The 23,811-nt window shown below is 51.2% G+C and overlaps 1 protein-coding gene across 1 annotated transcript in view; it reads left to right on the top strand.

The window, feature by feature from the left end:
* Positions 1-6,215: 6,215 nt before the first annotated feature.
* Positions 6,216-23,811, top strand: part of TXNDC16 (thioredoxin domain containing 16) — a 35,854-nt gene continuing 18,258 nt past the window's right edge. The window contains exons 1-12 of the mRNA XM_009893895.1: positions 6,216-6,384; positions 7,180-7,262; positions 8,345-8,418; positions 9,202-9,276; positions 9,614-9,735; positions 10,356-10,446; positions 12,196-12,352; positions 13,730-13,896; positions 14,978-15,038; positions 16,401-16,548; positions 18,261-18,407; positions 18,898-18,957. Coding sequence (XP_009892197.1) covers positions 6,216-6,384; positions 7,180-7,262; positions 8,345-8,418; positions 9,202-9,276; positions 9,614-9,735; positions 10,356-10,446; positions 12,196-12,352; positions 13,730-13,896; positions 14,978-15,038; positions 16,401-16,548; positions 18,261-18,407; positions 18,898-18,957 — 1,354 coding nt within the window. The remainder of the gene's footprint in view (positions 6,385-7,179; positions 7,263-8,344; positions 8,419-9,201; positions 9,277-9,613; positions 9,736-10,355; positions 10,447-12,195; positions 12,353-13,729; positions 13,897-14,977; positions 15,039-16,400; positions 16,549-18,260; positions 18,408-18,897; positions 18,958-23,811) is intronic.

Genomic DNA, 23,811 nt, shown 5'->3' with positions numbered 1-23,811 from the left:
CACCCCCACCACCCCCAGCTTTATTTTTAGCATCCCAGATTCTGGCAGCCGTACACCCGGGTCGCCAACTTCACGGGGCTGCTGAGGCCGAGGGGAGACCTCGATGGGTGATGCTCTCCCAGCAGCCGTGGCGGAAGGAGGAGGACGTCAGCCTTGAATGCTCAAGACACCCAAGGGACAAGGACTTCAGCTCAGGACACCCAGGTAGGTGACATCCCTAAGCCATCTTGGAGGCAGCTGGGCAATGTTGTTGTCCAACATCACAGCTCCAGCTGCTCTCCAGGGACGGGGGGGGGGTGCTGGTCCCCAGGGACAGCCTAAATGGGGACAGTGGGACAGCAGTGGTGGGTGACGCTGTGGGCTGTCTGCTGCGCATGGGCATCGAAGCATTCCTCTCCTAGTGCGGGCAGAGGGAAAGGCTGCAGCGTTGTCCCTCCAAGCAAGGCCCAAGCAGGGCTGCTGGGTGCCGGGAAGCGGGACCTGGAAGTGAAAACGAAAGTGAAACTCTCCGGGAAGTGGCAGGAAACGGGGCGGCATGGGAGCATCGCTGCAAAAAAACCCAGCGAGGGAAACTGGGCTGGGATGCGCTTGGATGTCAGCCTGCGCTTCCCACCTCTGCCCCGCGAGATGCTGCTCCCGCAGCCGTCCCTCGTCCCGCAGCCTCCCGTCCTCGTCCCCCGGACCGCAGGCCCCTATCTCGCACGTCCACAGAAAACCAGACGTGTCCGACGCAAGGGGTCAGAGGCTGGGGGAGAGGCGGCGGTGCGGAAGAGGAGCTCCGTTATCATCCGACATGATGGGCCAGCTGTGCCTGCGGGTCTCCTCAAGCTGCCCCGGCGCGGATTTGCGCTGTGGGCTGATTAACATGGCAATCTGCAACGTTCTTAAAACGCTGCTGGTTGAAAAGCGCGCCTGCCGGTGTACAAAAGGCCTGGCAGCGCTCCGGCTGGAAACAGCGTTTGTGGATAAATGCAGGATAAATACCTCCCCGGCAAGGCTCTGCTTTCCGGCTGGAAGCTGGGCACGAGTTCTGCTGTGGGTCCCGGCATCGTAGCCTGGCTGGAAGGCTTGTCGGGGCATCCAGCGCAGGTGGAAACATCTTCCCTCGGCTGTAGGGTCACGGCCACGGCAGCACACGATGGGGGGACACGGCTTTAGGGACATCGCAGTTGCAGGTCGCAACCCCTGCCTCCTCCGCAGGCTGTGGGGGAGAAGGGATGGGTGGGAAGGTATTTCAGTCCCGTAATTGCAGGCACATCCCGAAGCGGTGGAGAGAACCAACTCAGCGCTGTCCCAGCTCCAGACGTGGAGGGAACTGCAGCTTTTTGACCTTATTCGAGTCCGCCGGGTCAAGGAACTCTTCTTTGGAAAATTTGAAAGCTGGCTGATGAGCTGTCTGTTTCGGCAAAATGGGATAGTGATAATTAACCTGGTTCGTCTGCTGCTTAGGAGAGAGCTGGTGCTGGCCACTTTTTTAAAGGTGAGCAGAGAAGGGGAGTGTGCAGTGAAAAATAGGCAAAGTAATGCAATATCTGGTGAAGAATTCAGGTTATTGCTGGGCAGCCATAGGATTCCATAAAACTAACACATAACCTCAGCCGGGAGAAAAAAAAAAGACTTAAATATTGCTTGCCATAAGCAATATTTCATCAGTTGTCAGCATTACATGTCAACAGTTGTCAGCATTACATATTGCCGTGGTTTAGGCCAAATGGGCTATTGGGGACCTGGGTTCCGTTTTACCTCAAACCAGGACACATATCAACAGTTGTCAGGTATGTGACTTGGAGTTGTGTGGTCTTCTGATGGATTAAAAACCCGCAGGACAAACCTCACCCCCCCTCCGGGCAGTGAAGTGGCCGCAGGGCGATAGCTCCCCGTAGTGGGGTGACACCGGAGAGTCAGCGTCATCCAGCTATCCTTCAGTGGGATCCCAGGGATGCTTTCTTTGGCCCTTGAAGAGCCAATTTATCATCTCTTCAGGAGAAAAGAAATTTGCAGACAGTACAGCCGGTGGGACAGCTTCCATCTTCGGACAAGCTGGCTGGGAGCAAGTGGGATGCATTTGGGAAGGGCTTCCTTCCCTCAAGGACACCCGTGTGCACAGTCCGTGGTGCAAGAAGAGCCGTCAGCGTTACACTCTCCCTTGCGTTTTCCAGAAGCAGCGGGAGGTATATTTGTGCTGGAGCATCCAGCTGTGCTGGGGAGAGTGCTTCAGCCTCGTTAGCTTGCTGTAGCTATGGGGCTGAGTCAACCCCGCATGGATTTGGGGGCTGTTATGTGTCCCCTCTGCCAGCAAATTCGGGAGGGCAGCGCACTGGTTAGCTGCTGCCAGGAGGGCATGAAAGGCAGGCAAGCCGGCTGCCAAAAAACTGTCCCAGCTGGATGCGGGGTGAATGTCCTCCTGCAACAAAAGGCCTGAGCTGTGTTGTCACTGGAGAGGCTGAAGTGACTCCTAAATGCTCCTGGTTGAGGAGCATCTACCTAGGGATTTAAAACTTGCCAACCGGGGGCTCTACAGACTGGAGGATACCGATACAATAAGATAAAACGAAGGGGAAGCAGCAGTGTAACATACTTGGACCAGAAATAGAGCATAGTTTTTTTGCAAGAAGGTGATGGGTCACCGGGAGGAAAATCCCCTGCTGAGGGACGTGGGAGATTTTACATCGCTAGCGTTTAAGTCCAGGTTGGCGATGTTTCTCCTGGCTTCATGGAGGCCCGTGGATGATGGAGATGGTACCCAGTTGGCTGTGCGGTCCAGGACAGCGGTTCTCCCTCGCCTTGTGAATCTTAAAAGCCACCCCACATCACCTTCCTTTGAATGAAATATGCTGCAGCTTCCTTAGGAATAAATATAGGCAGACGGAGGCCCTGCGAGGCGGGATGTCAGGGAGGGTGGATGGGATCACGGAGGTGATGCAGGGATCCCAGCCCGTGGTTACCGCTGCAGGATGCCCAAGCAAAACCGATGCGGCACAAGAGCAATTTATACCAAAGCAAGAGTTTGTGCTGGGTGTCTCTGGTGTATTGGATTTCATTTTAGGTCATCTGCAGTGGCCTTAACCTCCTTGCCTGGCTCTGTCTTGGAGGTATGACAGTGAAAGCGTGAACCAGGTCTTGCACGCTGGCTGCCCCGTGGCTCGTGGGCTTAAGGGGTTCCCAGCAGTGACACAGAGCTGTTTCATACATCCCTGGTATTTTCACACATCCCTGGTAATCCCGCGAGTGGCTGTGGTACAGGCTTCTGGCTGTTTCCAGCCCCGTGCTGTTAATTTTCCATTGATGGAAAAGAGATGACAGAGGAAATAACCTAAACGCAGAATATTGGGGGTCTGGATTGATGGGACGCAGAGGGAAGCTGCTGGGCAGGACGGAGGAATGAGGAGGGGAGAGGACGTGAGTAGGGAAGGGATGAGCACACGTTTTTGTGTGAAGGGCGAGAAAAGCATGGGGAGGAGGGGAGGGCTGGTGGTGGGACAGAGGGAGGGGTCGTGGTGGGGCTGACAGAGCTGACCAGCGAAGGGCTACGAAGATGATCAGGGCACCGGAGCATCTCTCTGAGAGCCCTGGGGCTGTTCAGGCTGGGAAGAGAAGACTGAGAGGGGATCTCATCAACGCTTATCAATATCTAAAGGGCGGGTGACAAGAGGACGGGGCCAGACTCCTTTTCGTGGTGCCCAGTGACAGGACGAGGGGCAACGGGCACAAACTGGAACACAGGAAATTCCATCTCAACATGAGGGAAAACTTCTTTACTTTGAGGGTGGCAGAGCACTGGCACAGGCTGCCCAGAGAGGCTGTGGGGTCTCCTGCTCTGGAGAGATTCAAAACCCCTCTGGATGCGTTCCTGTGCAACCTGCTCTGGCAGTGGGGTTGGACCCGGTGATCTCCAGAGGTCCTTCCCAACCCCTGCCAGTCTGGGATTCCGTGTGACTTTAGGAAAGGTGCAAGGAGGGGAGCAGCATCATGCAGGGATGTGGAGAGGGCAGAAGGTGGATGCTAGAAGAACTGCAAGAGCTAGAGGAGACATGAAGAGAGATTGGGGCTGGGTAGAGGCTGGAGTTGTTTTAAACTGCTGGCACCCTTCTCCAGGTATAATGCTGTCTTTGAATCACTGGAAGCCGCTCCTCTGCATTGTAAGCTCTCTCATCTGACCCAGGCTGGTTCTCATGTGCCAGGATTGAGTTTACTTTTCCATCCCGCTGTAGCCAAGTTTGTCATTTAATAAACATCATCCCCCCGATCTCTGTCCACTCTGTAAGCCAGAGGAACAGATGGGAGGGCAAAGGACCAGAAATGCCTGACACTTCCCAAATCTGGAAAGGTGAGAACTGGAGACTTTCAGGTTAAAAGAAAAAAATTCATGCCTTTCTCAGGTCTGTCTTTGTTCCTTTGTGCCGTTCAGGCCTGATCCAAACCCCTCACCTACCTGAGAGGGAGCATGAAGATTGAGCATGCCTGGCTTTCCCGAACTCCCCGCTCTTGGAGCGAGGCAGAGAGACTTTGCCTGCTTGTTTTTGAGCGTTTGAGTTTGGGTTCGTCACAGAGCAGTGATAATAAGCTGACAGCATCTGATGGGGTGCTGGAGGGAGTGACAGTCCATGGACACAGGGGCGTTTGTTAACGAAAACATCTGCGGCTCATGATGCAGAGCAAACAGCTTCTACATGGCTTCAATTCCAGCTTTGTCTCTTTGTTGACCAGGGTCCAGCCATGCTCTAGCGCACTCGGCAGCAAAGACCGATACCTCAAGAGCAGGCTGCGAAGGAACCTGGTATTAAACAGGGGAATGAAGTGGGAAGAAGGTGTTTTCTCATCCCGTGGTGGTTGTCCACGTGAAGCTCTCCTGAGCCCCTTAATCTGAGCAAGAAGAGTTAACCAGCTGTGGCAGGGGAGCCTGGGGAGGGCTGCTGGTGAACCCTGGCAGCAGACTCGCACGCTTGGTCTTTGCCCTGTTCTCTGAAGCATCTCACAAATTTCCTTGGCTCCTCTCCTAACCAGCTCCATGTGGAGACCTTGGGGTGGAAGGGAAGCTGCCAGGACTGCCCTGCAGCCTGGTCATGGGTTTTTCTCCCATGCCACCCATGTCAGAATAACACAAGGCTGGACCGAGCAAGGAATGACAAACCCGAGGAGTTTGCACGAACCCCTCTTCCATTTTGGAGTAACTGAAACCTCGAATGGCAGAGAGATGGGGCGGGCACCGGGGGAGGGATCTTGAACCTCCCCATATCATTTGGCATGGTCTGAAGTGAGCAATATGGCCCATCCCTTTGGCAACACCTCTTTCAGTGGCACATACGATTCTAGTGGCATCCTCACAGCCTTTTAACAAGAATTGAGACAGTTTGGGTGGGTTTTTTTGTATGATACTGTCACCGTTTTCTGCCTGTGCATCTAATTTCTGTTTGACTCAAAAGAAAAGAAAAAGGGCAGAAGAAAAACAGCCCTAAATTGAAAGCACTGAGGGTCGGTGCACTTGCAGATACCACTCAGAGGGAAGAGAATGGCCTTTTCTGTCATCTTTACAGTTGTGTGAATCACCTGCTGTTCTGGTGACTAATTCCTGACGTCCTCGAGATGTGTGTGTCACATCTGGAATTCACAGTCATGCTGCGCCTACCTAAACAGAAGACACTCAGATATAAGTTTGTGTATATACATAAATATATAATATATATATATAATTTGGAATAATTTGAATTCGGACTTCTCTCCTATGCCAACCACTCTTGTTCGAAAAAAGCCTTTCGGGCAGTTGGAGACTACCATGGCAAAGGACTGTGTTATTCGGGAATGAATGTGAAATGGGAGTTAAGCAAAGCTGTCCTTCAGCCTTTTCTGAGCTTGGCAGCGGACATCTCCCACCCCACGGCTGTATCGCGGGCTCAGAAATGCAGACGCGTGGAGGTCCTTCTCTTTCCAGTGGTGGAGAATGCTTTATAGCTGCCTTGTTGTTATATATCCATTTTGTGTGTGTACAGGTTGCCCAGAGAGGTTGTTGAGGCCCCATCCCTGGAGGTGACCATGTCCAGCCTGGCCTTGAACTTGGGCAACCTGGGCTGGTGGGAGGTGTCCCTGCCCATGGCAGGGGGGTTGGAACTCGATGATCTTCAAGGTCCTTTCCAACCTAAACCATTCTATGATTCTATGATACGTTTTTGCTTTCTTCCCCAGTTGTGACTCTCCCATGCCTGTAGCTGATGACAGCCATGTCAGCCCCAAAGGACAGATGGGTTTCTTCCTTCTCTTTCCTTCTCTTCTGCGCTTCCTCCGTGCCAACGCAGGGAAGCGCGAGGCTGCTTCAGGAGCTGAGCCCCCAGGAGTATTTTGGTAGTTTGCAAGCCGGCAGAGCATCCCTGGCTTATTTCAGCCCTAATGGTATGTATTTAACAGTGTGCATTTACACCAGCCTGGGTTTTCAGCGAAGGCTCCTGTGAGGGTGTGCGTCAAAGTGGGACAACGAAGAGGCGATTCCTGAGATTTTTAAACCCAAAGTGATTTTTGAAGAGCTGGTCAAACTCAGCTGGTAAATCTGAGTTTGCACAGCCCTGAGCGCTCCTGACGGGCAGAGACCTCTCGGGGTGGGATCTTTCCTGGCTGCATCCCCAGGCACACTCCTTCAAACCTCTTCATTCATTTCCTTGATTATTTTCTGGAGGTACCATGGAAGAGAATCCCCAGCCTCCTCAAGAGTTGTCTCCTCAAAGGGGCTGGGTTTCTTTTCCCTGGTGCCTCCCAGGTAAAGGGGGATCCCTTGCATGCAGGGCAACTAAGGGCTGCCAAGAATTAGAAGATCGTTTGGCCTTGCCTTTGTTGTTCTGCTCCTTTATGGCCCCCAGGTATGGTTTCCCAGAGACATCAGCATGGGCTGAGACACCAACACAGCTCCCATGTCACCATTGAGTGTGTTAGAATGGAAGGTGGGGAGTCTGTGGGCATTTGTGTTGTTGGCCATAGTTAGTTTTGTTTCAGGAAATACCTTACTTTTTAAGTAAGAGCAAGACTGTGTTGTGATGTCCCAGGGGTGTTTGCACGGGGACCTGAGCATGCTGTCGCCATGCCAGAGCACAGGCAGCGCTTGCCCTGAAGGTACTCTCATCCATCCGCCTCATCCATAAGAGGAAAGGATGGAAACCAGCTTTTTTTTTTTTTTTTTTTTTTTTAACGTTTCAGTGTCTCCTGGTGCCCAGCCTTTCTTGGAGCAGATTGAGAACTCGGCCGAGGCCCTCCAGGACTATGGCATTTCGGTGGTGAAGGTAAACGGGGACGAGGAGCGGGACGGGCTATTTCTGCAGGTTATTTCTGCAGCGCTCCCTGCGGGGTGGCCAGAGCTTCTCTCAACCTGCCTCGTGGGACCCCACAAGAAAGCCGAAGTTGGCTGAGCAGGGCATCCCATTTTATCTCTTGCCCTGACCTTACATCTACTGCTTGTGGGCTGTGTCACACCTTCCGCCTGCGGGACACGGGCAGGTCCCTGTGTCTCAGCAAGGCTCGATGTTGTGCCTGTGTCTCCAAACACAGCGAAGCAGAGGACTGGCGGCGCTGTGGGTCAGGCAGGGGCAGCCCTGAGCTGCTCCTGACCTCCCAGCCCAGTCTCAGTAGATGAACCTGTGCGTTTTGGGTTTAGAGGACGTTCAGCTACTCGTATCTTCCCTGCAGATTGGTCTTCCTGGGCAACCCCCATGTACCAGGCACCGCATGGGGTGCGTGGAGTTGCCTGGTTGTTGCCGTGTACCCATGGGCATGGCAGAAGGGACACTACCGTCCCCAGCGTGCTGCCCAGGAGGGCATCAGCCCTCTCGTCTCACGCAGAAAGTGGGACTCGCCCAACTCCCTCCACCGCTCCCCTCCTGCCAGCTCAAACTATAAGAAGCGATGGACGGTGTCACTTCACTCCTTTTCAATTCAGTGCAATCAATATTTCATATCAAGGGGTTTTTTTAGCCGAAGTCTCATGCAGATTTAGGTGAGGGAATTACAAATTCAGGCAAGTGTAATTAGATTATAAGAAGTGCTTATATATGTGTGTGTATGTATTTAATTTCCTCCAGGTAGAGGCTGGGGTTAATAAGGAAACGGTGCTCTGTCACTTTGAATATGCTGGGCAGATCAGAAGATCTTTTGATCCCGTCTGACCCAATTTAGGGCAGGCTGAGCTGGAGAACAATTGAAGTACAAACTCCGGTCCCCAGCTCTGGACTCCATTTTATCGTATTTTTCTCTCCCAGCAGGTTTGGAAAGGCTGTATTTACGCTCGTGAGTGGAAGAAAGCTGTAGCGCTGTATGTTCGTAGTCATTTGTGGAGCCGAATGTCTAATTACATGGTTTCGATGTCTAGGTTAATTGTCCCAAAGAAGATGTCTCAAGATACTGTGGAAAAGAAAATGCAGTAAGGAGAGCCTACCTGTTCAGGTGAGAGGGCGTTTCTGGGCACCGCACTGTGATTGCTTCCCAGTGCAAGCGGTCAGGGGAAACGCTGTCAGCGATCAGAGATGGCTGCGTAGTGAGGACAGCAGTGACATCAAGAGTTCAGTGAAAACGACGCCTGAAATGTCCACCACGGGGAAAGTAGATGCTTTGTCCTCAGTGGGAAACCTCCCATCCTGATCCACGTTCCTTTGGGCAGCAGAGGGCTCTGCCGCTACGTGAAACCACAAGAGAAACCCTCCATCAATGTTCTTCTGGCCTTGTGGCCTCCCATCACCAGGTCCTCCAGAGTCACACTCAGACCACTGGGTTTTCGGTGTAGTCCTAGAAAGAAACACTCTTTGGTGCTCCTCCTGTTGACGTGGTTAGCTCATCTGCCCTGGGTGGGAAGATTTAGCTCTTGGTCTCTCCATGCATTGTCAGCTGGAAGCTTTTCCAGCTCAGTTCTCGTTGCCTGTTGTACGTGACCCACAGAAACATTTCCACTAGTGGTGAGGGTCTACAAGGTGATGCACGGTATATGGACACCTTCTGTCAGTCTGTGTGTCTCATCAGCAGTCCCCAGGAGCCGAATGAAATGAAAGTGACAGAGGTGACGTCACTAAAACGGCATTGCCTGGACCCCTGGTCCTGTGAAATCCCCAAATTCAATCCTGACATCTTCTTTCCAGCAGATACCTGGAGGTATTCAGCAGAGTGCAAATGAGTTAAGTAAGTGCAGCTAATCTTTCCCAGTTTCTTTGGTGATGCTCTTTCTTCCCTCCCCAGAGGTAACATGCTGATCAGAGAGTTCCCCACCGATGCCTTGTTTGACGTGAACTCCATCGTTGCTAACGTTTTGTTGTAAGTACAGACCAGATGCATCTCTGTGAAATAATTTCCATTTTCACTTGTTGATATAAAGTTTTTGCATAAATACAAACCCCCACACACTCCGGAGGCTGCTCGCGGCCAAGCAGAAGGCGGCTTCTCTCTTTGGGGTGGTTTGACTCTGTTAAATTGATGTCCCTGAGATGACTCACTGGCGCACATCTGGGCAGCCGTATTTGGCTGTGAATCTTCAATGCGCCAGCAAGAAGCTGGAATTTTACCTTGTTTTTTTTTCCCATCATGGTTATGTGGCTGCAAATTCAGTCTTAAAAGAAAACAGTTGCTGATGAGTTTTTTCCTGACTCCTCAGTGCCCTGCTCTTTAATGAAGTTAAATACGTTGAAACACTGGCAGATCTTCAGAACGTTGAAAATGCGCTGAAAGGGAGGTCGAACATGGTCTTTGCCTACGTACCGGCTACTGGGACAGCAGGTAGGAACATTCAGCTTTTCCTCTTTGCTCTCTTCCCAGCGCCTTTTTTACTAAGGTGGGAGGGAGGTGGGTTTCTGACCCCAAATCCTGCAAACGGAGGATCGAGGAAACCTGAAAGGGCCACCTAGACACAAGTTCTGCACCTCTGTCTGTCTCACTGGGTTTCCAAAGGGATTGGGTGCACCAAGGAAGTTTTGTTGGGAGCACACAGACTTTCAGAGACGGACTTGGGAGGGAAAGCAAGCCAGCAGTTGCTGTCTTCATAAATAACCTGGTCTAGTGGGAGGTGTCCCTGCCTATGGCAGGGGGGTTGGAACTCGATGATCTTCAAGGTCCCTTCCAACCTAAACCATCCTGTGATTCTATGATACTATAAATAAACCAACCCATTGGCAGATCTCCGGTTATGCAGTAGAATGGGTTCACTTCCACCGCCTGTGTGTTTACTGGGCGTCAGCAACAGGGTTGAGGTCCAGTTACTCGGTTCCTCCATAGTGTGTCTTCAGACAGCCGTGACTTTTTACTGACAGTTTCTGAAAGCTGATGTTTGCAACTGGGGAGGACAAAGAGGGAGATCTGGAGGGAGCTGGGATGAGTTTGTCTTACCTTTCTCCTTGTAGAGCACAGAGCCGTGATGGAGGCGGCGTTTGTCTATGGGACTGTCCACCAGTTCGTTCTGACAACTGAGGCAACGCTGCTGAAAGACACTGGGTATGTCCAAAGACACACACACCCCGGCCCCGGGTAGAGCTGCTCCCCTGCACTGTTTGCTCTGCTCTTGGTTTCTCAGATTCCCAGGTGAAATCTGGGATGGTATTAGGATGTTATGCCAAGAGTGGACAGTCAGATCTGTTTTGCTTTTCCAAAACCAGCTGCTGCTTGTGTTCCTGGACTTGGACTAGCCATGCCGTTTGTGACTGTTCATTAAGTGGGATTTTGTAGTAGAAGAGGCCACTGTCTCCTTCCCATAGCTGACTGATCCAGCCTCAGCCGTGGGTTTTCGGGGGAGCTGATACAGCTGACGTTCTAGGCTCAAAACACTCAGTCTTGTGTGCTGGTGAGCAAGTCTGGCCAGCTGAGAAAGGAAAGAACTGCTATAGTGGGTCAGCACAAAGGCCACCCAGTTCCATATCTGACCTCTGAAGTGCCCATAGGTGCTTACCAAGGCCCATGGATATGTTGCCTGCAGCTTCCCATCTTCTGCCCGTCAGAGGTTTCGGGACTCTCAGAGATGGGCGCTGAACCTGTATCATGGTGTTAACAGCCACCAGAATTTTTTAAACACATTTTTACTTTTCATCTCAGCAGCTTCTGGCAGCAGTGACTTCTGCAGTTTCGGCTGCATGAGACACTGCTCCCTGGAGTGTTGTATTTGGGACTTGCCACCCCATGGCTTCACTGGAGCCATCCAGCTCGGGCCATCCCCTTCCCACGTGTGAGGAACTTCAGTAGAAGGGCAGATCCTTCAATAGCGCTCGCTGCTGCTGTGACCTACTGCAGTCAGGAAACGGAGAGGGAGGAAGGTGGGAATACCACATAGCATGTTGCATCTTCAGCAAAACCTTCTATACAACGATCTGCCTGCTTTCACAGGTGACACCAGGACAAGCACCAAAGCGGTCCTTCCCGGAGATGCCATCCCATCCTTGCAGGACTGTGATCAGGGATAACATTTTGTGGCTGCCACTAGATGGCACGGTTGTCATTTGGACAGGAGTTGGCTTGATTCTCGTTAAAGCAAAGAGGACACCAGCAGGCCTTCTACTTAGCTGATGAAATGGTGGTAGCTTCACCAACAGGAATAGCTTTCAGCCATCCGGGGCGGCAGGCTTTGGGGTCTCTCGTCCTGCTCTTCCACGGAGAGATCTTAAAACCCTTTACAAGAAGGTGATACCTATTTTAGAGGTGGGGAATGGATGCGTAAGGAGAGAAATGTGACCTCCTAAAGCTGACCTGCAGGCTAACACCAGAGCAGGAACCACTAACCAGGAATCCATCCAGGGAACTAAATCTCACTGCTTCCTTTGGGATAGCCAAAACAAATGCTGTTCAAAAGGTGGAATATTCCTTATACGGTCTATAAAGTGTCATCAGCGAGGTAAAAGACATGAGCAAAGCTATACTTCAGCTGTTCTCCTGCCAGGGTCTCCACTGGAGTGGGTCCCCCTGAGAAAAGCTTAATTTGCGTCCTTGAGCCAAATATTCTGGGATTGAAGTCCTTTACACCCAGTAAGTCAGGGGTTTTATTAGATGTCCAGCACAATTCTGGAAAGCGCCTGGACACAGTTGTACCTGTCAGTAGTGGGGCTCTTGAAGATGTCCCACAAGCCTGCCAAACCCTGAACTTGAGGATCATGTGCCCTGTAAAAGATGTCAGCAAACATGGCCATTCTGTCAGGGTGTATTAAAACCCTACAGTAGATGCTTAGCTCACCACAGGGTTTGTTTTCTCGCTCACAGCGGTGATGAGCCTGATGTGTCATCTGCTCGGCTGTTGTTCTGCCACTGCCAGAGGGCCACGGACCTGGCGCAGCCCTGCAGGAGGACAGCCATGGGGCAGGCTCTGACGATTCTCAACATCCACAGGCACCTCAAGCTCATGGGGGCTCCGCTGGTGGTATGACTGGGGAAGAGGAGCCACTTGGGCTGTGGGCAGGAGAGCAGTTGGAGTGGATGTGAGGATGAGGGAGGTGTGAGCAGAGGGCAAGGCTGAGCGTGAGAATCTGTCCCTTCCCCGTGAAGTTAATGGCATAACTCCCAGGTTGGGTCCAAGCAAGGAACAGGTATGGGGCTGGACAGGAGTGACTTTCCATTGCGCTGCTCAGCTTGCTTAGACCTTTCCGGGGAGCCCTGGCACCAATGTATGCTCCTCCAGTTGTCTGTAAGCACCATGAGTGGGAACAGGGTGGAGGTGGCCCTTGGACTTCACTGGGACGTATGGCGTTGCATAGCATAGTTCAGTTGGAAGGGACCTACAACAGCCATCAAGTCCAACTGCCTGACCACTTCAGGGCTGACCAAAAGTTTAAGTAAATTATTAAGGGCATAGTCCAAATATCTCTTGAATGCTGATGGGCTTGGAGCATCATCCACCTCTCTAGGAAGCCTGTTCTAGTTTTTGACCACCCTCTTGGTAAAGAGATGCTTCCTAATGTCCAATCTAAGACTCTCCTGGCACAGCTTTGAACCATTCCCACACATCTTGTCAGCTGGATCTCCGGGAGGGGAGCTCAGCACCTCTCTCTCCACATCCCCTCCTCAGGGAGCTGTGGAGAGCAATGAGGTGGCCTCTCAGCCTCCTTTTCGCCAAACTAGACAAACCCAAAATCCTTAGCTGCTCCTTTAGGCCCCCCCCGCACGAGTCTCAGCACCCTGGGGAGATGGATATCGGTGATTCATGCCTTGGGGAGCACAATAGATAGGAAGCTCCATCTCATCTTGTCTTCGCATCAGGCAGTGAACTTCAGCAGGCCTCCAGTTCACACTGGTGACATCTCTGCCCAGCTGAAAGGACAGGTAGATGAGCTGGGAAGTGCCTCCTTCACCCGGCCTCCTGGGTTAGGCCTATGGAGGGAAGGCACTTTGTTAAGCAGCTCCGTGCTGTCATGAAGCAGCATGTCCAAGGCAGGAAGGGAGAGGATGCCAGCTCCTGCGTGTTGCGGCTGGGGTTTTCAAATGGCTCTGGGGAATGGCTGCCAGGTAAATAAAAATTAATGGGGGTTTGACATCTGGAGTTGCTAAGTGACAAAGAACATGCATAATAAAGCCCGGGTTTTTAACAGGGAGGGTCATGACAGGTTGGAACAGTTTAACCAGGATTGTGTGGGTTCTGCTTCAATGGATGTTTTGGAATTGGGGTTGGAGGCTTTGTCTCAAGGGTATCCTTATTTCTGTGGCTGGGGAACACATGGCGGCTTGGGCTGTGCAGGAGAAGAGCTGAGGCACCTTCAACAGTGTGGAAATATGCTGCAGTATAACCATGTCTCTTCTCCAGACGGAGGTTGCTGAGGACCCAGAGAAGGTTTCCACCGTTCACTTACAGCTCGGGCTACCACTTGTGTTCATCCTCAGCCAGAAAGAGACCTACGAGGCTGACAGGAGGACAGCAGAGTTTGTGGCCTGGCAGCTCTTGGGGAAAGCAGGAGTTGCCCTTTTGTCCAGGTATTTGCTCTCAGGTGTTTTGGGGTTCTCCTTGCTTTTTGTGGTGTTTCTGAGCTTGGTTAACCCACAACCAGGATTGCAGTCAGCAGGCTCATTCAGGTTTGTATGAGAGGCAGCAAAACTGAGCTATATCCTGGGAGAGGATGTCGCATTTAAGAACTTGCCCAGCATCAGATTAGTTTGGTTTCAGACTGACTGGAAGCGTAGAAATGTTTGAGTCTCTTGCAGACTTCGAAGTGTAAGAACAGTCAGACTAAGAGAGATTTTGGAAAAGAAATTTAGCACAGATGGAAGGCTTGTATTTTGCCCTTGAATTACGGGAAGAAGGAGATCCAGTGAAGGAGGTGGACTGTGGGTGCTGGAATGTGGCAGGGGTCTCCGCTCAGTAAGCGGGGCCTCCTCAGTCAACGAGAGCTCTCCGAATTAGACCAGCACGCTTGTTCCCCATGAGGACAGGGGACATAGAGTGGCTGTGCTGTGGAGATCTTTTGGCTTCCTCTGCGGTTGACCACCAGTTCTTTATCTCTGCTCCACGGGCTCAGGAGCAGCCTGCGTATACCAGACTGGCTTGTGTTTGCAGATGCTTCCATGGTGTCTTGCCAAAGGAGGTGTGCGGCCCCTGTAGGCATGGTTGCCCTTGGGGATGTCTGCTGGCAGAGGTGCAAATGGGAGGAGATGGAGGATGGGTGGGTGTAGGCTGTCTTCTTCCAGCTTTCTGCAACCGTGGTACCTCCCTGTACCCTGGAGGCACTCCCTGGATGCATTTACTCATGAGCTGAAGTCCACCAGCAGATCAGCTGCACTGGGGTGTAGCTCCCAGTGCGTGAGCAAAGACCCAAATCACAGAAAGGGAATCCAAGCCCCTTGCAAAATAGGCACACTATGCAGTGCAGTCCCACCAGAAGGTCACTTGAGCCTGTTTCTCCACCACTGACACTGATTCTGGGTTCCTGCAAGTTCTCAGGCACCTTGAAGCACAACTCCATGAGGATGAGGTGCTGCTGAGAGAGGCCAGGCAGGCTGAATGGAGGGGGTGGCCATGCACATCGCACCATCTAATGTTCACTTTGTGTTTTGGAAGGGACCGAGTAGATTTGAACGTTCTGCTCCGGTCAAACGTCGCTCTCAAGACACCAGATGAGGTTAGATGCTGAATTTCTTTCTTGTGCAACTCTGATTTCCCTGTCTGGGCATGGTGCTCTTCAGAGGTGTTGGGATGTTGTTCGGCTCCATTGTTATTTGACAGCCTTCCCAGAAGCTCAAGGGGAAGTGTCTTTCCCTAGATGCATGCTTGTATTTGGATCTGCCTGAATTTGGTACTGCAGAGGAATTCTGTCTGCTCGTAAAGATAAAATATTGAGTTTATTTTGGGTTCAAAACCTAGGGTGACATCTCCATTACACATTAAGGCAACACAAGGTCGTGAACGACCTCAGGGAAATTCCCTCAAGATCTGGTCTTCTAAAGGCCCTTGCCCCCTTAGGAAAGGCGTTCAAAAGATGGGAGAGGAAGTGAGCGTGAAACTAAGAGCAAACGAATAGCAAACAACCAAAGGTCTGTGCTGAACTGATGTAACCGAATGCCTCTGGCAGCGATCTGGGAGAAGGGCAGGGTGTAAGTTAAATGAGGTTGATCAAGATGAGCTACACTCTGGAGGGACCTGACCCAGCTTGTGAGGCAAGATGGAATTCGGCGCCGACAAATGCCAGGGAGCACACATTGCCCCACATTACCTGAACTGTCACACTTGTGATTGCAAAGATGCAGGATCAGACCTGAACCTGAGCATCCCCTGAGGGCTTCCCCTGCCCTGCTGAGAGACGTGCACGTTGTGTTTCTCCTCTTAGAGCCAATGGGAGGAGCCAGCAGTTTGTCATTTCTCTCAGTTCATTATAAAATTCATTTGCTCTGAAGTGCGTTTCACTGAGACAGTGCCAGAACGGGTTTTAAGCCGACAAGGTCTCATTTCTGAGAAATACATTTTGCTCTTTTCTTTCCATGGGTTGGCAGCCCACATACGCTTGGGAGCACTCTTCTTTGTTGAGCTCCAGGAGATAAAGGATTTTTTGTGCCAGTTTCACAGGCTGTGATGCTCTGCTCTCACCCAACCTGACCCCTTTAGAGAGGGGACAGCCTAGTGGACCTCGTACCTCCCCGCTCCAGATCCATTTACTGGCCACTGGGCTTTTTCTTGCAGTGGTGGATCTATGTTAAGATGCTGGGAGGTGGAGCGGATGTCCACTTTCACCACTCCAGGCACAGGATCCCGCATAGCCACAATTTCTTCCTGGCAAGGACAAATGAGAAAAACTCAAGCGCGGGTGAAATTGGGTCAAAAAAATGTACCCTAGAAGCTCCCCTGTTTGGCAGCTTTGGAAATCTGTTCACGTATCCCAAAGATTAGGAGTTGGGTGATGGTGCCCCATCAGCCTTGAATTTGATTTGTGGATGGAATAGGCAGAGGATGATATTTTGCTCCCCCTGATTTATTCTGTTTTCTTTAGGGAGTGCCGATCAAATACCTGGTCTTGGAAGACACCGATGAAGTTATAACCCTGGTGGAAGATAAGAGCAAGGTCAAACAAATCCAGGAGGAGGAGGAGGAGGAGGGGGATGAGGAAGATGAGGATGAAAAAGAGAATAACAATCAAGGTGTGCAACTAAACAGTGAAAAGCTGATTGTCATCAAATGGGGCATGCAGTCGGCATCTGTTGGACACATGCAGGCGTATGTTAAAGCATTAGAGAACACTTTGGCAAATCCAAGGCAAACACAGAATCCCAGACTGGTCAGGGTTGGAAGGGCCCTCTGGAGCTCCCCCAGTGCCACCCCCTGCCAGAGCAGGAGCACCTCCAGCAGTGGCACAGGACGGCGTCCAGGCGGGTTTGGGATGGCTCCAGAGAGGGAGACTCCCCCACCTCTCTGGGCAGCCTGTGCCACTGCTCTGCCGCCCTCACAGGAAAGAAGTTCCTCCTCATGTTTAGATGGAACTTCCTATGTTCAAGTTTGTGCCCGTTCCCTCTTGTCCTGTCACTGGGCACCACTGAAAAAAGACTGTTCCCATCCCCCTGGCACCTCCCTTTATAATCATTGATAAGATCCTCCCTCAGTCTTCTTTTCTCCAGACTAAAGAGACCCAAGTCCCTCAGCCTTTCCTCATAAGAAAGATGCTCCAATCCCCTGATCATGTTCGTAGGCCTGTGACCATCACAGTCACATCACAGTTACACAGAGCAGCTCTTTTATTCTCTGCAGATGACTGGAGTTTTTGTGCCAGACTGGCGTAATTTTTAGGGGAAACACTAGGGAAGAAAATCAGCAACTGTTAGAGGAACCATTGCAGAGGTGTTGCATGAGGGTCAGGGGTGCTTCTGCTTGAACACATCCAGCTTCAGGGGCACGAGGGTTTAAAGCGCAGCCAACACTGTCTCCTCTTCAAGCATCAGATGAAGTGCCTCAGAATTATCAGTCCCTTTGGAAAGGTTTGAGACATGGAGCATGTCTAGAGGAGAGCCACAAAGATGATCCGAGGGCTGGAGCACCTCTCCTATGAGGAGAGGCTGAGAGAGTTGGGGGTGTTCAGCCTGGAGAAGAGAAGGCTCTGGGGAGACCTTATTGCGGCCTTCCAGTCCCTAAAGGGGCTACAGGAGAGCTGGGGAGGGACTTTTTACTGGGGCATGTAGTGATAGGATGAGGGGGAATGGCTTTAAACTGGAAGAGGGCAGGTTTAGATGAAACATTAGGAAGAAATTTTCCGCTTTGAGGGTGGTGAGGCACTGGCCCAGGTTGCCCAGAGAGGTTGTTGAGGCCCCATCCCTGGAGGCGTTCAAGGCCAGGCTGGATGTGGCCTTGGGCAACCTGGGCTGGTGGGAGGTGTCCCTGCCTGTGGCAGGGGGGGTGGAACTGGATGATCTTCAAGGTCCTTTCCAACCTAAACCATTCTATGATTCTACGTTTTTCTAAGAGCTGTTCCAGGGAGAAAACACTGGCCCCTGCAACGCTTCCTTGAAAATGCACTTCTTTCCTGTACAGAATTGGTTTTGTTTTCCAATAAAAAAGTGGTGCGGGCTCCTAGAGGAGCCAACCTGCTGAAAGAATAGTGTTCAGATCAGAGGAGACAACTGGTGTGAGGTGGCCTAAGTGCATTTCGATGAGTTTGTGTGTCTCTCAGCAAGTGTGTCCACGCATGTACCTCCGCTCCTCTGTATCAGACAATTACTTCCCCCCCTGCTGATAGTCACCAGGACTCTGCTGAGAGGTGCTGACCTACCAAAACATGCTGATGGGGTGGCACGGGAGGGCTGCAATTCCCTGTGTCCTGTCCACATAGCTGTGTTGATGCACTGCTGTGGGTCCCTTGCAGACATTCAGGATGACCAGGTGGTGGAAGCAGTTTCCAGGGACAAGAAGCGAGAGCTGCCCCTGGAGCAGATCCTTGTCCTGACGGAGGAAACCTTCCACTCTGCCCTCTTGGAGACTGCCCGGACGGTGGTGCTGTTTTATGCCAGCTGTGAGTACGAAATGTGGCCTGGCTGTCCCTGCTCTGGGCTTGCGCTGCTCACCATGCTTTCCATAATATGATGATCCTGTCAACAAGTTTTAAAGATAAGTAAATGCCACATCCTGCCCCGTGGGCCTCCACCCAACGTTAGCAATCAGATTAAGTCAGTTCTTCTCATTGACTGATACCGTGTGAAGACAGTGTCTCTCGGTATAGAAGATACCAATGTTCATAGGTTTTTAACTTTCATTTTACAGGGACCGAATGTAGGATAAGAGGGGAAATTGTGGGAGCGTGGGGTCATGGGACAGCCTAGACAACCTGGTTGCTGTCTGCTGCACAGAAGCATAAAGTCCAATTTTCCATATTTCTTTCAAGTCTTTCAGAGCTTAAAGCACCTTAAGATGCAGAGAATCATAACATGATATGATCAGAAAGCAAGGTGAGGCTGGTCTGTCACCTTTATGTCCCTCAGAGCTGTGTCTTTCCTACGTTTCAGGGGAGGCAGTGTCCCTGGCAGTGCTGCGGTCTTACACCGAGGTGGCCGATCACCTGAAAGGTAAGGTGCCACAGGTCTGAGTGCTTTACAGCTGGTATGCACCTGCCCTGGCAGTAGGAACCAGAAGACTGGGAGGATATTGATGGTACCTCACTTGCCTCACTCATTTTTACCCCTCAAACTCTTAACGAAGGCATACCCACATCAGGTTGCTAAGGAAGAGTCCTTTGTTTCTTATTTAGGGACGTTTGCGGTCCATTCGTGCCTCTCTAAAGTCATGGGACTGGGAATGCAGCCTTCTGGAGTCACCTCATGTTGTTGGTGTAAATTGGTACACACCAGCTGCCCAAACTGCCTTACAGCTGAGATGGCAACATTGGTGGGCACAGTGACAGCGTGATGGATGATGGTGATGGTGGTGATGATGATGGTGATGTTGGTGGGCAGAGTGACGGCATGATGGGTGATGGTAATGGTGGTGATGATGATGGTGATGTTGGTGGGCAGAGTGACTGCATGATGGGTGATGGTGGTGATGATGAAGGTGATGTTGGTGGGCAGAGTGACTGCATGATGGGTGATGGCGGTGATGATGATGGTGATGTTGGTGAGCACAGTGACAGCGTGATGGGTGATGGTGGTGATGATAATGATGATGGTGGTGAGCACAGTGACAGCATGATGGGTGATAGTGGTGATGATGATGGCGATGTTGGTGGGCACAGTGACTGTGTGATGAATGCCCAAGTGCATGGGGAGGGCCAAGGCAGAGCACCAGGGGCAGTGGGTGACACGGGGTGGGCTTTGGAGCAAGGAGAGACTCTAGCCTGCATCACGGAAACAGGGTCGTGGTTGTGCCCCTCAGTGCTAGATCCTGCACAGACCAAGGAGATGCACTACATGCTGCGCAGCAAATCAATGTGCTGGGTGGCACATCAGATCTCCCATTCTTGGAAGGACTTGATGTGGAAAGAAACAGTAATTGGCCCTGGCTTTGGTGGAAAGCGTGACAGACAGGTGTGGGCAGGCCCAGATCCACTGGGGCAGGACAGTGTCAGAGGAAGAATTTGCAATGACGGTGCCTTCAGGGCCTGGAGACTGGCTTAATTACATGGGAATTCTTGCAGGCAGCCACAGAACTCCATAAATAACACATGACAGTGAAGACTCAACAGCACTTAAAGACAGCACACATTGGGTAGTCTGGTAGTAAAGGCAGGAGGGAGTGATCCTTTAAGAGGGTCTGAGCAGTTCCTGAGCTGTGCAAGCCCCAGTTCAGCTTCATGTAGGTCTTCAGCCCTGTCCCTCTCTATGGTTAGTGGAGAGAGGTGGGTTCTTCTGCACGTCCATCATTCTTACATGAGCTGAATCTCTTCCAGGGATGCCCATTTCTCACCCTGGCTGCAGGGGACAGTCAGGTGGCTTCATACCCAACTCATTGCAGCATAGAGGGAAGGTCGTGTGAATCTGGGTGAGAGCTGTTCTGGCACCCCTGGAAGTGGCTGGTGCCTTCTCTTGGTTTTTCTTCTTCATCAAGGCTCATTTCTCCTAGTGATAGCGCTCTTCTGGGACTGGGCACCGTCTCCTGCAGGGTGCAAGCAGCATTTAGGATGAGCTTTCAGCAGTGGGGACGTGTATAGAGTCTGCAGAGGACCCAGCCAGCTTTCTGGGAAGCAGATGCAGTGGGAGTTGCTTGCAAGAAACCCTCCTGGGAATGCTGCGGACGGTGCTGTGGTTTGGATGAAAGCAGTTCTGCATCCATAGTTTGCATGAGGGGAAAGTCACCAGCAGCTTTGATCTGGACTGAAATCCCGGGAATAAACAGGAAAGCTCAGGGTGGGTTGTTGTTGTTAGAGATGTTAGGGTTGTTGGTGGTTTGGGGTTTCTTTCAGACTCGCCAGCAGTCAGACCAGCTCGAGGAGCAACCTGGGAGAGTCAGTGATGAAACTGCCTCTTCCTGAGCCAGTGGCCAAACCTTGGCTGATTCTGCGCAGCCAAGATTACACCATGTGTTTTTTGTATCATTTGATAGCAAACTCGGTATATGGAGGCAGCCACAGGCAGATTCTCAACAGAGATTAGGAACTGACTGGGGTCAGGGCCTTTCCTCTGTGATCAGTGAGGTCCCACCAAAGACTCCAAGGCCAGATGTGACCTGTGGAATGACTGCAGTCTGCTTTCCCTGCTGTGGCCTCAGGGTTGTCGGAGAACGGCTGTGTTAGTGGATTTGGAGATCCTTTGTCTCTGCTGCTGAGGGAACCTCAGTTGCAGGCAGGGCTACCAGGGGAGCTGGAAGACCTAAAATGATGGGGGTCCCTGGGCTCTCAGTTATGGCCAGGATGAGGGATGGTACAAGGGGCAGAAGTCTGGATCAGGAAAAAGAGGTTGAGCTATGCAGGACTGAGTATAAAACATCGGATATCTCGTTGGGGCAATCTCTCAGCTGCTCCAGAAGTGCTGGTATTCCTGTCTGCTCTCTGGGGTGGGAAGGGTTCTCAGCCCTTTCTTCCTAAGGGCTGAGAAGCCAAGACCCACTTTTCATGCCAATTCTTTGTGCAAAATAGCACTGAGAATGGGCCGTATGAGATCAAGCGCAAGGGAATGGAGGAGGCTGGAGACTGGAATGACCCTCTGAGTCATCCAGTAACAGATGTTCAGCAGATCATCACCAGATTAAGTTTATAACCCCCCAAATGTTTTGACTTTGTTGAGAGATCCAATCTAGCAAGAGATGAAGAGAAGCATCTCTGTCTTACTGAACTGAGCACATTTTCTGCTCTTGCAGCAAGAGCTCGCCCTTCTCACCACCACTGGGACTCACTGCTGCAGCTCTTGGTTTCTTACGCAAGATGTGAATTTATGGAAGCAGCACCCCCAGGACAGGAGAAGAGGATGTGAAAGTGAGACAGTGCTGAGCATTTCTTAGGTGTGTCATTGGCCTTTTTTTGCAAAGAAGAGAGGAAACCAATATCTGAGAAGAACAATAAACTGTGATGAAAAACAGTTCTGCTTCCCTCTTCTGTGTGCATGGAGTCTTCTTGACCAATGGCTTCCAAAGACAGGGGTCTGACGTTGTAGTTCAAAGGCATGAAAATCATCTGCGTGATTTAGCAATGTCTATTTGTGGAATCTAAATCTGGAGTAAGGATTTAGGAGTCCCTTGTGTGATTCTGTCTGGGTAGTTGTTTCTCATTCCGTATTGGATTCTGCCTCTTGGAGTGCAGCTCTTCACACATAACTTAATTCTCTTTCATCTCAGACAGCTCTTCAAATCAGCTGTTTCTCATGGCGGTCCTGCCCTCCAAAGGTTTAGAAGTTTAAAGGGTTCTTGATTTTTCTTGTTCCCTATAGCATTGGTGATTTGTCTTGTCCTGGTTTTATAAGGACAGAGGTTCTCGCTGTTGCTGGTTTTAGTAGCACCTAAAATCACAGAGCAGTAGGATCTTTGTGTTCCTCTTTCACCTTTCTTCCCATCCAGCAGCTCAACAGTGACCACAGGGCTGAACAGTCTGCTGCCGAGTTTGTCAACTCATTGAAACTGCTGCTCATCCTATAATTAATAATATGGTGCAGGTTGGGATGGGAGAGTGATCATCCTGTACAAGGAGTTCCTCAGGCCAGATGGGGCTCCTTTGGAGCACTTTTGGTACGTAATCCCCCAAGGTAATATCCAAATAGTAAAACTCATATTTGAGGAACCTAAGAGCAGCCTTGCGACTCTATTTGGACGAGACATTTGATGCCCTATTTCCATGTCATTATTTTTTGGGGTTGGACAAGACACAAGATTATGTGGTAAGAGATGATGAGAACCAGCTATACTGGATCAGAGGTGTGAAATAAATCCAGGGGCAGGCTTTTAATTCCAGGTGTTATTTCAGAGCCTGGAGAATGACACAAACCATTTCTGCCCTCGTGGACTGTTTCGACAACTCCTGACTGTCTGAGCGGAATTGCAGACCCTTAGCGCCGTGCCGCTGCTTGCTTTTTCTGAGCATGAGTTTGACACAAGGCAGAACAGCAGCTAACTCCTCATGTGCACTGCAAAGCAGAACCTAAGATGAGGGTTGCAGAAAATGGTCCAGTGGGATGCCAAGGACACAGGGATAGGGGATGGGAACGCATGCTAAGGTCACCTCTGCCTTCACCCTTGTCTGTGGAGATGCCTTGCCCATCCCTGGCAGGCACGTTTCTAACCTGTGATTAAAACCCTTCCACAGCTTCTCTGCCCAAAAGACTCAGCTGTGCTTGGTTCTCAGTAGCTTGTTTTAATATGTGGTCAAACCTCCTTACCTCGGAATGGGTTGTTGCTTGTCCTCGCTCAGCTGGCAACAGAGAGCGATCTCGCTGTCGCCTCCAGAGCAGACTTTACATATCGTTAGATTTGATTGTTTCTTATCATAGAATCATAGAATGGTTTGGGTTGGAAGGGACTTTCAAGATGATTGAGTTCCAACCCCCCTGCCCTGGGCAGGGACACCTCCCACCAGCCCAGGTTGCTCCAAGCCCTGTCTAACCTGGCCTTGAACACCTCCAGGGATGGAGCAGTCATAGCTTCTTGGGGCAACTTGCGCCAGTGTCTCACCACCCTCAGAGTAAAGAATTTCTTCCTAATAGCTCATCTAAGTCTCCTTTCTTTCAGTTTGAAGCCATTCTCCCTCGTCCTATCGCTACATGCCCTTGTAAAAAGTCTGTCCGCGGCCCTTCTGTAGCCCCTTTAGGTACTGGAAGGCCACAATAAGATGTCCCCGGAGCCTTCTCTTCTCCAGGCTGAACAACCGCAACTCTCTCAGCCTCTCCTCACAGCAGAGGTGCTCCAGCCCTCGGATCATCTTTGTGGCCTCCTCTGGACCCGCTCCAACAGGTCCATGTCTTTCCTATGTTGGGTGCTCAAGAGCTGGATGCAGTTCTCCA

The sequence above is a fragment of the Charadrius vociferus genome, unplaced genomic scaffold, assembly GCF_000708025.1.
Source record: "Charadrius vociferus isolate BGI_N301 unplaced genomic scaffold, ASM70802v2 scaffold49, whole genome shotgun sequence".
NCBI classification, from domain to species: domain Eukaryota; kingdom Metazoa; phylum Chordata; class Aves; order Charadriiformes; family Charadriidae; genus Charadrius; species Charadrius vociferus.
This window is presented reverse-complemented; position numbering and strand designations above follow the sequence as displayed.